Source organism: Rattus norvegicus, chromosome 8, assembly GCF_021556685.1.
Source record: "Rattus norvegicus strain SHRSP/BbbUtx chromosome 8, alternate assembly SHRSP_T2T, whole genome shotgun sequence".
Taxonomy (NCBI): domain Eukaryota; kingdom Metazoa; phylum Chordata; class Mammalia; order Rodentia; family Muridae; genus Rattus; species Rattus norvegicus.
The window spans coordinates 73,347,670-73,362,996 of NC_141541.1; the positions used below are offsets into that span (position 1 = coordinate 73,347,670).

Sequence of the window (15,327 nt, forward strand, 5' to 3'; positions counted from 1 at the left end):
ACTTCTAGCCCAGTGAGAAGGTTTCCTCTCTGGAAGAGAAGCTAGCCACCTGGCTGGGGTGCATAGCCCTAGGGGACAGCCTAGAGCTCTCTAAGCAGTCCTTGTCCACCACTTGCTTTATTGAGGGTCTAAGAGCCTGACAGTAGCTATGATCTATTTACACCACAACAGGAGCCACTGGCAAAAGACTGGGCTCTGCTCTGCTCTTTCCAAGCTTCCTCTGAAGTTTCTCCCTGGACACCTACTTCTCTCCCTCTCTCTGCTGTACCCTGTCAGGGACAGGCATCTGATCAGCAGGCTACAGGGTCTATCTTGGTCCATTCACGTCTCTTTTTATAAAGACAGTGGCTTGGTGGAACAATCCTAGGGAAGGTTCTAGGATGAAAGCCAAGCAGAGGACAACCAGGATTTTTGCCCCCTGATGTGACCTCTTAAAATGTCCTGATGCAGGCACAGCAGAGCAGAACCCAGAGGTTCACTGCCTCTGTGGCCTCTGGGTTGGCTTGCTTCACACCTTACCCCATGGATCCTTACACATCTGTGGGGAATGTGACTCCAAAGGTCTCTCCCAGGCATTCTGCAACCCTCTGCAGCATGAAAGTGGGATCCCAGCCTCCCCCTCCCCCGCCCTCACTCACGCGCGCGCGCGCACACACACACACACACACACACACACACACACACACACACACACTGTTGTTGGCCTGCAAAACACTCCCAAGTACATTCAGCTCCTTCTTAACTGTTGGGCTGCCTCATCATGGCTGACTTTTGACCTAGCAGCCGGAGTGGAAGGTGTAGAAAAGTCAAAGAACACTGATCAGATAAAGTCAACAGATAAAAATCCTTGTTGACGTGTATAGCTTGGTTTTTCACTCGTCCTTGGCACATCCCATTCAGTTCTTGTCTCCCTATATCTGTGGAATGAAATGTGTAGGACATTCGATTAAGTTGCAATTTCCCAAATGTGGTCTTTGTACCATGTTGTTTGTATGTTTTGTTTTAGACAGGGTCTCACTGTAGCTCAGGCTAGCCTCCAACTCCCAATGTTAGCCAAGGATGACCCTGAACTCCTGATCTTCCTCTCTGCTTGTTACTAAAATAACAATTTAGGTGGTATTGGGGATGGAACCCAGGGCTTTAGACCTCCTAAGCAAGTATTTTAGCTACTGAGCTACATCCGCAGTCCAAAATTTTTTTTTAAAATTCATATAAACAAAAAAGGGAAAAAATTCTCATTGTCCAACCACTGTTATTTAGAGGGAGTGGTCAATTGTTTGTTTCCCAACACGAGGTCTTGCTAGGTAGCCCAGGCTGGCCTTCTGCCTCAGATTCTGCAGTCCTGGAATTATAGGTCTGTGCCAACATCCCTGGCCTCATTTATTAATTGTGTTTTTGCTTTTCTCTCATTGTTAGGTGTTTGTTTTGTTTTAAACAGGCACTCCCTATGAACCTCAGTCTTGTCTAGACCTCACTATATAGACCAGGCTGTCCTCCTCAAAACAGTGGCAATGGGACTTCCACTCCCAGCATCTAATTCAGGCATCATCTCATGGAACCACAAACCTCACCCATAAGGTGGGGCTGCCAGCTCCCAGGCCCCGGTGCTTGCCACCAAGTCCTCTGAAAATTGATCCCAGCCTATAAATAGTCCAGGCTCACATGTCCCAGCACATTGTGTCAGGGAAGAAAGAAATGTCTAAAACAGCAACTTGACTATGGCCAAGGTGTGTATTTTTGCACGTGCCCAGATGTATGTTTATGTTAGCGGTAAACTCGGCTCAGTGGTCACTGGAGATTATACTCTTTAGGGTTGGCTCTGAGCATTTGCAGCACAAAGACACTCTGTCAGCGGAAAGGCACATGTTTCTGTAGCAAATGATAAAGGCTAAACAGAAGGCAGTTTCCTGGTATTTATGGTCTACCTACCTATCCATCCATCCATCCATCCATCCATCCATCCATCCATCTATCCATCCATCCATCCACCCATCCATCCATCCACCCATCCATCCATCCATCCACCCATCCAACCATTCCACCTATCCGTCTATCTATTCACCTATCTGTCTATTTCAAGGCAGAGTCTCATGTGGCCTAGGCTGGCTTTGAGTCCCTAATTTTCCTGCTTCTACTTCCCAAGAGCTCGACATAGGCATGAGCCACCATGCCTTGTCCATGAGGTGCTGAGACTAGAGCCCAGAGTGTCCAGAGTTCTGTGTATGCTAGACAGTCACTCTCCCACCCGAGCTACACCCCAGCCCCACTAATCTCTAATAATAGGGGATACTGGGGGCTGGGGATTTAGCTCAGTGGTAGAGCGCTTACCTAGGAAGCGCAAGGCCCTGGGTTCGGTCCCCAGCTCCGAAAAAAAGAACCAAAAAAAAAAAAAATAGGGGATACTTTTCCTTCCATGGGAGCCAGTCATGAATAAGACTGAAAAATGAATTTGTCTTAAAAAGGCAAAACGCACAACCTTATAGAATGAAGGGGGAAGTCCCCTACTGACTCAATACAGGCCTTACCGTTTTGAGTATTCCCTGTCCTTTGAAATACATGTATGGTGCACACCTGTGCACATGTGTTTAGGCTTTGTGACTTGCAGTATCTATGTCCCTTAAGGAATGTGAGCCCTTGGATAAAGGGTTAGGGCTGTGAAGTGTGCAGGGAATCACGGGACCCTTTCTTTGGAAGAGAAAACTGTTGCCCAGACATGTCATGTCTCTTGCCACAGTCAGACACATTAGAACTCACTCTCTCAGCCCTCACCACTGCTGCTTCTGTGTTGAAGCCCATGGTTGCAAAAGAAAGTATGGAAAGGCGTGTACCTTTTCACATTTGGAAATTTCCTGCCGCGGGGTGGTGGCGGAGGGAGACCCTGTTTTAAGCAGAGGCGGGCAGATCTCCGAGTTCAGGGCCAGCCTCTTTACAGAGCAAGTTTCAGGACAACCAGGGCTACACAGGGAAACCCTGTCTCAACCACACCCCACTCATCCCACCCCACCACCCCAAAAAAGAAATGTTCCTATTCCAACATTTGGAAGATCAGAAAGATCAGGAGTTCAAACTCATCCTCAGCCCTGTTTCAGACAAGCCTATCTCAAAAAAAAAAAAAAAATGTGCACTACAGAAGCTTTGCCAACCAACCAGAGCCTTTTCTTCATGTGCCCTGACCTGTCATTTATGTTTCCCCAAACCAGAATTGCTTCTTAAGCACTATTTTGTAACTTCTGCCCTACTAACCAATGCATCTCAGACATCTTTCAGAAGCCAGAGCTTCCAAAACCACATTGTAACAAAACCAGAACAGGTTTAGATAGCCCTGAGGAAGCAGAGCAGCACCCTGCCTCTGACCGCAGCTACAGCTCTGGGCCCAAGGAAGCAGCAGATTCACTCCTAACACAAAGCTAAGGAAATGCCATTGTTCAAGGATCAGCTTCGCTCTTGGCACCTGGTGCTCCCTTTTCCTGGCAAGCCCAGAGAAGGATCCTTAGGATTAGAAAGTGGAGGTAATCCGCCAGGGGGACGGTGAGACTGGAGGATGGAGGGAAAGGAAAAGTCACAGACGTGAGGTAGAGTCGGCCATGAGGGGTGTCAGGAGGGGTCCACTTGTTCTTTCCCATCTGATTTCTTGTGGCAGTAGGTTGCGCACTAGCCCAGACATTTCCCTGCGAGTTCAGCTGCTTCTCTGCCCCTACCTTCTACCTTAGCACATCTGTGAATGGATGGAGAGCTGAGGTGAGAGGCTGGGTCTGGGACAAAGGAAAGGGTCCCTGGGAGGATGAAGGAAAGACTGGTCCAGTCATATTCCCAAGCGCTTGCCTTGAATATCTCACTATACTCTTCTTTTGTCCCTTGGCCATTACACTGCTCCCATATTTAGGTCTCCCTAGCCCTTGCTTCTCCAGGAGCAAAGGGCCTTCCCTCCAGCACACAACTGCCCTGTCGCCCTCTGGTTCCACCCAGTCTGTACGCCACCTGGAACTGACCCCATCGAAGGCCTCATCACCTCCTGCTTGGTTGAACATACACAGTGCCCACCATCCCCCCAACCTCCCTGCCCCAAATTTCTCAGGAGCAAGGTCTCCTGGCCTCCTTAACCCTCTGTCCTATAAGTCAGGTAACAAGGCCCCCATCTTCCTGGCCCTCTAAATTGCTATGTAGATCGCTGGGTGGAAACCATTGGAATCCACGCCCATCCCCTCCCACAGCCATATCTAGCTATGAGTAGGGGGCTGAACATGGCCTCTAGGAACAGGAGACCTGGGCTCAAGACGTCTTTGTAGCATAGTGTCACATCATCTACAGCGGCCTCAATCCCACTGTGGCACAGGAGGGCCTTGAGGTCCGGTCCTCCTGCCTCCACCTCCCTAATGCTGACATTACAGGCGTGGAGCACTGCTGGTTTATACAGTGCTGAAGATCGGAGCCAGGGTCTGGTGCAAAGGCGATAAGGCAATAAGGGAATAAGGGAATTTTGTTAGGAAGAGGAAGAGGAAACACAGGTAAGAGGTTAATAAAAGGGGGAGGCAGACAGATGGTGGCTCAGCAGCTAAGAATGTGAACTGCTCCTCTAGAGGGATAGCTCCCAGCTCCATGTCAGGCTGCCCACAACTGGCAGCAACTACAGCTCCATCTGTAATTCCAGCCCCTTTCTCGACTTTGCAGGCACCTGCACTAACACAAACACTGTTTTTGTTGTTTTTCCATCTTCAGGTGGAAAAAAAAGGAGGTTTAAAACATCCAAATTCTTGAAAGGGTATATGTGTGTGATAAAAAGTTAAGTTTCTCACACCTCCAGCTTCTGGACTACCAGGTCCCCTCCTCAGAAACAAGTTCCTTTTATGAGGACATTCAGTACATATACAAACCAGTAAGAATTTGGGTCTCCACTCATGCTATCCTGTGGCACCAAAGCACACAGTGCGGATGGCTCCTGGACCATCTCGCATGGAAGTCCCCACACCGGTGAAGCCAGGATACACCCAAGAGTTTCTAGCCTCTGTGGACAGGGCTGCAGTAAACACAGACATTTGCTGAATGTGTCTGAGACTGACTGTGGTAGAGAGTCGCAGAAGTGCCAGGGCTACACAGCTCCTTGATGTTGACTCATGCTACCAGCTTGTCCAGAAAAGAGTGTACTGGGTGACCTCCTGCAGGGTGAATTTTCTCACTCACCTGAGCTCTTGTTAAACCTTGCGATCTTTGCCAGTCTGTTAGGTGAGGCTGTATCTTAAAGTTTAGATTTGCATTTCTGTCCCTAGGGGCCACCTCTTCTATCACCGTCCCCCATCTCACAGGTTCCCTTTGCTCCTTCCCAAGGCTCATCACTCTTCCCAATGGCGTCCTTCAGATCCTGGATGTCCAGGACAGCGATGCAGGTTCCTACCGATGTGTGGCCACCAATTCAGCCCGCCAACGATTCAGCCAGGAGGCCTTACTCAGTGTGGCCCTCAGAGGTAAGGGGACAGGCAGACAGGAAACCTGGGGATTCCAGGGGACAGTTATTTTGGAAATGAAAGGGAGTAGACCCGGATCTTCAGAAAGCAGACTGGGTAGTAGTTCTACATGGGATAAATCTGAGGTTTGGGACTTCACCCGGCAGTGGCAGGGCATGGGGGATTGTTCCTTCTTATGGGGTGTCTGTGTTTCCTACAGTTGGACAAGGACTGGTGAGCAGGCAAGGTATCAAGAGAGAGGTGTCAATGGCCTGCAGCCTCTGGTTCCCTCTGCCCTTCCAGGTGGCTTAAGGGCTCTGGGCAGGAGGTCCGCCCAGTCTCCTTATACATGCCAGTCTGGCTCCTTGCCACCCGTACTCTGGTCCTCTTCTGCCTGCCTTCCTTTCTTTCTTTCTTTCTTTCTTTCTTTCTTTCTTTCTTTCTTTCTTTCTTTCTTCCTTTCTTCCTTCCTTTCTTTCTTTTTCTTTCTTCCTTTCTTCTTCCTCCCTTCCTTTTTTTTTTTCATTTTTTTAAACATTTATTTTGTATGACCATGCACAAGTTCCATAGCACTCATGAACAGAGAAGGATTCGTGGAAGTCAGTTGTCTTCTTCCTCCACTTAGTGGGTTCCTGGGAGTCATCAGATTTGGTGGCAAGCACCTTTAGCCGTTTTGTAAGTCTCTTTTCTGCCTTTCTTTGAAAAGCTCCTGCCAGGGTAAGGTAGTAGCAAGGGCACTGGTTTGGGGGTCACGAAGACCTGTTTTAAATCCTGACTCTCTTCACCATCTGTGTGACCCTGAGATGGGAATGGAAAGTGCTTGGCATTCAGCAGCTCAGCACTGCTCCGCTGGCTGCAAGCCTCCCCCAAGGTCGCTCACTGGTTCCATCCCCTTGTCCCTGGGCCTCTGCGGCTCCAGGCTGGCCTTGCGCTCTCTTAGGCACTAGGTCTATGCTTCCCCCTGCTGGACAAACCATGTGTTCACCATTCTGCCGCAGGGGGAGAGAGAGAATTGGACACAGAAACACAGCTCGAAGTTTCCTTGCTAAAAACTACAGCCCACCTTTTGTTTGTAGAACCTGGAGGCACTTTGGAAACAGATCTACCTAACTACACAATGCTTCATAGGCAGGCTTAGATCTAGAACTGGGTGCTGAGTCTAAGGCAGAGGCTGTGTGGGCTGGATTTGGGCAGGAAATATGGGGGAGGTGTGGTCTACCCAATAATTTGTGGGGTTCACTTGCGTTGGGGAGCATTCTTCTGGCTCCAAGAGAAAGAGCTCTGAGGCCCACTCTAGCTCTACTTGGCAGCTGCTTTCCCCTTCTGACAGAAAGAACCATGACGCCCCTGACCCCTGCTTTGGTCATTCCGAAGCAGAGGGTGGCAAGCTGACCCTGTCCTCCTATCTTCTCTACAGGGTCCTTGGAGGCTACCAGGGGCCAGGATGTGGTCATAGTGGCAGCCCCAGAGAACACCACGGTGGTGTCTGGACAGAGTGTAGTGTTGGAGTGTGTAGCCTCCGCTGACCCCACCCCTTTTGTGTCCTGGGTCCGACAGGGTGAGTGCTGAGGAAAGAGGAGGAGGAGATTGGGGGAGTGGGCAAGGTGGTACAGTATCTCACAGGCTCCCAGTCAGGAGCTTCTACCTAAAGATGGAAGGAGAGAATTGACTCCACAAAGTTGTCCTCTGGCTTCCATGAGCACTCGCAAACAAGCGCACATGTGTACACATTCATGCAGTAATAAAGTCTAAAGAAGGTTGTGTTAAGCCCAGGGATGGAGGCGCACATCCTATCCCAAGCACTCAGGAGGCAGAGGCAGGCAGATCTCTGAGTTTCAGGGCAGCCGGGACTACTCAGAGAAACCCTGCCTCGAAAAATTAGAGGGCAGGGGCGGGGAGAGAGAGACAGAGACAGAGACAGGCAGACAGACAGACACAGAGAGAGAGAGAGAGAGACAGAGACAGAGACAGAGACAGAGAGAGACAGACAGAGACAGAGAGACAGAGACAGATAGAGACAGTGGGGAAGAGGGGAGGGAGGGGAGAGGGAGAGAGTTGTATTAAATATCTGCCCCGCCCACCAGAGGCCATTTAGCCGTCGTTTACCCACCTCTCATCTGCCTTTCCACCTAGGGATCAGAGTTAGAAGGAACTGGATTCAAGCCAGCGACTGTGGTGCAGCTTTGCGGGGTTCGGGAGTGGCGGTGTAGTAGGATCTTTGTAGTTGGAGAGGGTGTAGGGGGACAGTTCCAGCGTCCCCCTCTAACCTACTCCTTCTCTGTCACCAGATGGGAAGCCTATTTCCACGGATGTCATCGTTCTGGGCCGGACCAATCTACTCATCGCCAGCGCGCAGCCTCGGCACTCTGGAGTCTATGTCTGCCGGGCCAACAAGCCCCGCACCCGAGACTTCGCCACTGCCGCTGCTGAGCTCCGAGTGCTTGGTAAGGTCTGGCGCTGTGGGACATTAAGGACAGGTTTGTGTGTTAGAGAGAGAAGGGGCGATCCTGGAAGACTAAACTTGAGGGGCACGACATGGGAGGAGTCTGAATTTGCTGATTGATGGTGATTGTTGGAGGACTGGATTCGGTAGCTGGCCGGGGCGGGGGGGGGGGGGGTGGGGGGGTGGGAGGTGGATGGGGCGAATTGAGAGAGGAGTGGAGGAGAGGGGTATTTAAAGCCTGGCTTCTGTCATGACTAGTGAAAGCGTGGGAGAGCAGGAGTGGGGTGGGGTTATGGGAGGAGATAGTGGAATGGTTTCTGAGAGGGTATGAAGCTCAGGGGCCAGAATCTGTACGTGGTAGCATTTGGAAAGCTGTAGCAGTAATGTGAGTTCTATGCCAACCCGACCTACAGCTACAGAGTGAAAAGCCTATCTCAAAACAAACTTATCAAACAAACAAACAAACAAACAAATCAGCTGGAGTGGTGCTGAGGTGGACAGATCAGAAATTCAAGGCCAACTTGGGCTACAAAAGAGATTTCTCAATACAACAAAAAACTGGGGGCCAGGCTTGCTGAAAGCTGGAGTAACTGCTGGATATAGGAGACAATGGGGAGGAGGGAGTGAAGTTACAGCCTAGAGCTTTAGAGCTGGAAATCTGCTGGGCGCTGGGAGAAAGAGGGCCTGTGGCCGAATGGGCAGGCGGGTGGACCAGAGCTGGGTCCGGGTGACTAGGAGAGAGGACCTTAGAGTGAGGCTGGGGGCGCGGTGTTGGGACACTCGGGGAGGGGTAGGCCCTCTTGTCAGAGTCTCCCTCCTGCCTCCAGCTGCCCCAGCCATCTCGCAGGCGCCCGAGGCGCTGTCGCGGACCAGGGCCAGCACTGCGCGCTTCGTTTGCCGCGCGTCCGGGGAGCCACGACCTACGCTGCACTGGCTGCACGACGGGGCCCCGTTGCGACCCAACGGGCGCGTCAAGGTGCAGGGCGGTGGCGGCAGCTTGGTCATCACTCAGATCGGCCTGCAGGACTCTGGTTACTACCAGTGCGTAGCGGAGAACAGCGCGGGAACCGCCTGTGCGGCTGCGCCCCTGGCGGTGGTAGTGCGCGAGGGGCTGCCCAGTGCCCCGACTCGGGTCAAGGCAACGCCGCTGAGCAGCTCCGCTGTGCTAGTGGCCTGGGAGCGGCCTGAATTGCACAGCGAGCAAATCATTGGCTTCTCTCTTCACTACCAAAAGGCAAGGGGTATGTCTACTCTTGACCACGGGACCCCAGTTAGGGCAAGTACGGGATTGATAAGTAAAGAATTGCCTAATGGTGACCTCTGCAGATGAGGGGAAGGGATGGAGAGCAATCCTTCAGGGAAGTGGTCTTCAGTCTAGGATTAGATTATAGAGTGTACACACACACACTCCTTCCCGGAGAGAATGCTTTACAGGGTTAAAGGAGCTGTCGTCCACCCCAGCTAACTAACTGCAGGAGGGGACACTTAGACAGCGCAGGGAACTTCCTGGCCTATCCTGGAATTAATACAATGGATAGACTCGATGGCATTTATATTCTCCACCCTAGATTGTCTGTGACAATGTAGCTATACATAGACCAGTAGAATCCCCAGTCTCCAGCTGGTCAGATAGGGAGTGGGCTGTGACAGTCCCTTTGTCCCCCGTGCTACCACCTCAGGAGTAGACAATGTGGAGTACCAGTTTGCAGTAAACAATGACACCACAGAGCTGCAGGTTCGGGACCTGGAACCCAACACGGATTACGAATTCTACGTGGTGGCCTACTCCCAGCTAGGGGCCAGCCGGACCTCCAGCCCAGCCCTGGTGCATACACTGGACGATGGTAGGACCTCTGAACCTGCAGTGACCTGGGACCCAGAGACACTCCCAAGCAGGGACAGTGTGGCCCAAGGCCCTCTTCCCTGCCTTGTGATGTCTGTTGTGCCCTATAAAGCAATGGGCAGAAGTTCTTCTCCCAGTGTAAAAATGGGGAAACTGAGGCTCAGAAAATGAAACGACTTGCCAAGCTCAGCAGGACAGCTGGGGCTTGAGCCCAGCTCTCCAGTCCCTCTATAGTGCAGCCCTTCTTCCTAATGCTCATGTACCATCCAGCCATTGACTCGAAAGCTTCTGGGCCACACTGTTCACTAGCCTTGGGATAGAATGGATGTCTCCTCATCCTCTAGCCTAGGGCTCCCCCGAAAGGCTCCCTTTCCTCCCTCTGATCCTGGGCCCCGGCCTACTTCTGACTTGCTGTGTGACCTGGACAAGTCTCTGACCACTCCTGACCTTGTTTCCCTGTCGGTGGAGAGGAGTTCATGCCAATGTTCTTTTGTCTCAGTCCCCAGCGCAGCACCCCAGCTCTCCCTGTCCAGCCCCAACCCTTCGGACATCAGGGTGGCATGGCTGCCCCTGCCCTCCAGCCTGAGCAATGGACAGGTGGTGAAGTACAAGATAGAGTACGGTTCAGGGAAGGAAGGTGAGTGGGGCTGAGGCAGTGCAGAGATGACTGTGGGAATGGGGGTCCTCCCCTAGGTGGGGGGAGTTGTCAGTGGGAGGGGGTCCTCCCCTAGGTGGGGGGAGTTGTCAGTGGGAATGGGGCCTAATGGGGGTATGGTAAAGCTCTGGAAAAAGAGTGCCAAGAGACAGATAGATAGGTTGGTGCAAGCCCGAAAGACTGAGTTCAATCTCAGACTTCATGTTTTAAAGGTGGGGGGGAAGGCTGTCACAGTGGTAGTGCCTGTTTGTAATCCCAGTGCAGGGGAGGTGGAGACAGGAGGACACCTTGAGGTCATTGGGCTAAAGCCAGAGTTCCAAACCAGTGAGAGACCCTGTGCAGAAGAGAAGGTGGACAATACCAAAGAAATGACAAGAGGTTACCATCTGACCTCTACATGTGTGCGCACACACATGTACCTGCACATATGTGAAAACTCACACTCATGGACACACACACAGAAACAGTGTTTGGGGGCAGTTGAAGAAAAGGGAAGACAAAGAGGGTCAGTAGCTTGGGCATGGGTAAGAAGTATAATCACTGGAGCCTTGGACTCAGTGTCCCATCCTTTGAACCCTTCTAGGTTTTTGCTTTTGTTTGTCTTTTAAGATTTATTTATTTTATGTATATGAGTGCTTTATTTGCATGCACACCTGCAGGCCAGAAGAGGGCATCAGATCCCATTACAGATGGTTGTGAGCCATGGTGTGGTTTCTGGGGATTGAGCTCAGGACTTTTGGAAGAGCAGCCAGTGCCCCTAACAATTGAGCCATCTCTCCTGCCCCAGAAACCTTCTAGATTAAACACCAGAGAAGAGGGGGGAGGCTGCAAGAGTGCACATGGGGCATGGGCTGGTCCTACTGGGGAGATGATGCTGGTCTGGGGAAGGCGATGTGGTTTGGAAAGGAATGGAGAGTATGGAAAAGAAAAGTGAGGAGGGTCAGGGTAAAGATAAAGAGAGAAGCAGGAGGCTGACCCAAGGCAGCAGTCAGGGCTCCTGACACCAGGTACTGCTTAGTGCTCTTAGCTAATCATCAAACCTGTACAAGGGGTGTGGACTGGCTGCTGCTATTGGTTCATAGGGGAGGAGACCATAGCCGTGGTCTTTCCATGTTGAACCAAGGCCAATGGGTTTCAACAACTATAGATAGAAGGCTCAAAGTCAACCTGGAGGCACGAACCCTGCCTCCGTGCTGAGGGGTTAGTGCCCAGAGGACCCGGGGACCTGAAATGGAAGCATCAGTGTCCTTTTAGAGACCAATGGTGTCCCAGTGAAGACCCCAGCAGCCTATCCTTTTTGTCCCAGAAGATCAGGTTTTCTCCACTGAGGTGCCGGGAAATGAGACTCAACTTACGTTAAACTCACTCCAGCCAAACAAGGTATACCGAGTCCGGATTTCAGCTGGCACTGGGGCTGGCTACGGAGTCCCTTCTCAGTGGATGCAGCACAGGACACCTGGTGCACACAACCAAAGCCATGGTATGGAGCTGCGTGGGCAGACTGGACAGTGGGCACAGGTGCTCTATGGCCTTGGAACCAGGGCCACCCCCCTGCACAGACCTGTTGTTGCCCCCACACATACACAAGCACTTGATGCACCAGGGAGGCCTGGGTGTAGGAGTAAAGGTCTGGTCTCAAATATCTCCCTATTCACTCTGTGACTTTGACAAGCCACTCACATCTCTAAAGCTTCGTTCCTACCAAGGGGTGGCAGCAGGATTAGCGATGTAGTTATACACAAAGTGGTTGTTGGCACAGAATAGGAGCTCCTTGGGCTGAGACCATGGCTCACTTGGCAGAGTGCTTTCCTAGCATGCACAGAGCCCTAGGTTCAAGCCCCATGAACCCCAGCATGCCAGAAATTCAAGGTCTGTCTCACCTACATAGTGAGTTTGGGACCAGCCTAGGAGGCATGAAACTCTGTTTCAGAGAAAAGAAGAAACCCATTTAAAAAAAAGTTGCTGGCTTTGCCAAGAGGCTGAATAGCACACTGGTTAAATGGCCACAAAGTCTCCAGGAGAGTGGTAGTGGAGGCGCATGCCTTTAATCCTAGCATTCCAGAGCAGAGGCAGGCAGATCTCTGAATTCAAAGACAGCCTCGTCTACAGAGCAAGTTCCAGGAGAGCCAAGGTTACATGGAGAAACCCTGGCTCGAAAAAGAAAAAGAGAAAAAAAAGAGAAGATTATAAAGTTGGCTACCATATTCAGACATTAGACAATCTATAGCTTTTAAAAATTATAGACTTATAAGGCTGCCAAGATGGCCCAGCTAACAAAGGGGCTGGCTCCCTTTTCTGGGGATCTGACTCCTATTGTCTCCCCCAGAATGTATACGGTGAAAGAAATAAGTCCACACCCTGCGGACTCTGACCTCTGACCGCCACATGCACACACATAAATTAAGTAATTTAAAAAAATTTAAATACATATACAAAATGTTTGAAACAGAGTCCAGCATACAGCCAACTCTCTACTCTTGGGCTCAGAGGATTGCTCATCACGCTAATGGTTCCAAACCTCCCTCATGATCTCAACAGCCCCTTACCTGTCCTTCAAGAGACCTACAGGGGCTGGGGATTTAGCTCAGTAGTAGAGCGCTCACCTAGGAAGCGCGAGGCCCTGGGTTCGGTCCCCAGCTCCGGAAAAAAAAAAAAAAAAAAAAAAAAGAGAGACCTACAGAAACCCCTCTGTTCCCTAACCGCGGGCCTGCGCAGAGGCGCCCCCTGCTGTCTCTTCTGCATGCCCGGCAGACGCGCCTGCGCAGCTAACGTGCAGAGCTCAAGTCCACCGGGAGGTGACAGAGTGGAGCAGTAGGGAAAGCCCAGGCGTGACGACTCCACCACTTCACTCCTCATTCTCTTCCCTTTGTCCCCATCATCTTCCTCTGCCCCCAGTCCCCTTTGCCCCTGCAGAATTGAAGGTGAGGGCAAAGATGGAGTCCCTGGTGGTGTCATGGCAGCCGCCCCCTCACCCCACCCAGATCTCTGGATATAAACTCTACTGGCGAGAGGTGGGAACAGAGGAGGAGGCAGATGGTGACCGCCCCCAAGGGGGCCGTGGAGATCAGGCTTGGGACGTCGGGCCGGTGCGGCTGAAGAAGAAAGTCAAGCAGTATGAGCTGACCCAGTTAGGTGAGTAGGCCTGGGCTTGGGAGGGTCATGGGCAAGCTAAAAACAGGGAGAGTGACCTCCATGGCCTTCCCCAGTCCCTGGCAGGCTGTACGAGGTGAAGCTAGTAGCTTTCAACAAACACGAGGACGGCTACGCTGCTGTATGGAAGGGCAAGACGGAGAAGGCGCCCACACCAGGTGAGGGGGTGGGGCAGTAGGGGTCTCAGAGTCTCCTTTTCTCTTTTCTTTACCAGCCAGCAGACTGTGTGCATGCCACAGCCACCCAGCACACCCTCCTGGGCAGGAGTTTTCCTGTCCTAGACATGCCCCTCATTCTCAAGCTGAGCAGAGCAAATAGGGAAAGTTTGGAAAGAGAAACTCCATGTCTGATGCGTGATTCCTGGCTCTAATTTTAATCTTTAGATAGTTTTTAAGATCACATCCACTTATACCACACGATTCATCAGATTGTCCCATAGTTTTCTTTTAAGATTTATTTATTTATTTATTTTATATACGAGAGTACACTGTACTTGTCTTTGGACACACCAGAAAAGGGCATAGGATCCCACTACAGATGGTTGTGAGCCACCATGTGTTTGCTGGGATTTGAACTCAGCTCTCAACCACTGAGTCATCTCTCCAGCCCCATCCCATAATTCTTAAGTACAACACAGTGGTTTGTCACCTTGACAATCCATTCTGACAGTCAGAAGCCAAAACCCTGGGTTCTAATTCCAGCTAGGTGATATTCTCACTCAGCAAGTGTTTTACTAAGTATCTACCACGTGCCAGCTCTGTTCTGGAAAATTAGCAATGAGCAGCATGAATAAGATATCTGTTCTCTGGGAATTTGTTTCATGCTTATCTAATAAACATTTTTCATCACCAAATAGTATCCCAGACAGTTTTCTACCCACGCTGTAAGTATTAACTAATCCAACTTCCTAAGAACCCTCAAGAGGGGACCAGTGAGATGGTTCAGCAAGTGAAGGTGCTTGGTACAAGCCAGATGACCTGGGCTTGTTTCCCGGCACTCCCCAAATTGTCCTCTGACCCCCACATGCATATAGTAGCGCTCATTCCCTTCCCTCCACACAACAAATACATGTGTGATCGAGAAGACGCAGTGATTGAGAATTTTAAAGAAACAAATGTAAAAAAAAAAAAGGAGAAGAAGAAGGAGAAGAAGAAGAAGAAGCAGCTCGAGATGTTGGTGCTGTCGTCAGATCCATATAAGAATAGAGAACAGAGCTACAGAGAAATCCCACAACTTCTCCAAAGCCACATAGTCAGTAAGTGGCAGAGAAGGAGTTTCAACCAAAGGAGCCTCGTTCCAGAGTCATGGCATGCTTTCTCTGTCACATTTTCATCAGTGATGGGATGTGTCACAGTCACTCTATGTGTGACCTTAGCAAAAATTCACTTCAACTCCTGGGAGCCTCAGTTGCAGCAGGAATAACATCACCCAACTTACAGGATCAAAAGAGAGGCCCGGTGCCAGCTATGGTATCCCACAGCTGTAACCCCTGTGCTAGAGGATCAGAGGCAAGAGCTAGCCTGGGCTACTACATAATGAACATCTGCCCACTCTCCTTACACTTGGATTTTCCCCTCTAGATCTGCCTATCCAGAGGGGGCCACCGCTGCCTCCGGCCCATGTCCACGCGGAATCAAACAGCTCCACCTCCATTTGGCTTCGGTGGAAGAAGCCAGACTTTACCACAGTCAAGATTGTCAACTACACTGTGCGCTTCGGCCCCTGGGGGCTCAGGAATGCCTCCCTGGTCACCTACTATACCAGGTATCAGCAAGGGGAGGGCAACTGGAATAGTAAA

General features: G+C 51.0%; 1 protein-coding gene across 4 annotated transcripts in view; it reads left to right on the plus strand.

The window, feature by feature from the left end:
* Igdcc4 (immunoglobulin superfamily, DCC subclass, member 4) overlaps positions 1-15,327 on the plus strand; it is a 36,022-nt gene that overhangs the window by 13,154 nt on the left and 7,541 nt on the right. For 2 of the 4 annotated variants that reach the window (NM_001108767.4, NM_001415708.2), the window contains 10 exon segments: positions 5,323-5,459; positions 6,856-6,996; positions 7,727-7,882; positions 8,709-9,122; positions 9,561-9,725; positions 10,224-10,361; positions 11,689-11,859; positions 13,275-13,511; positions 13,586-13,687; positions 15,110-15,293. In NM_001108767.4, the coding sequence (NP_001102237.2) occupies positions 5,323-5,459; positions 6,856-6,996; positions 7,727-7,882; positions 8,709-9,122; positions 9,561-9,725; positions 10,224-10,361; positions 11,689-11,859; positions 13,275-13,511; positions 13,586-13,687; positions 15,110-15,293 (1,845 nt within the window). 4 annotated transcript variants of the gene reach the window in all.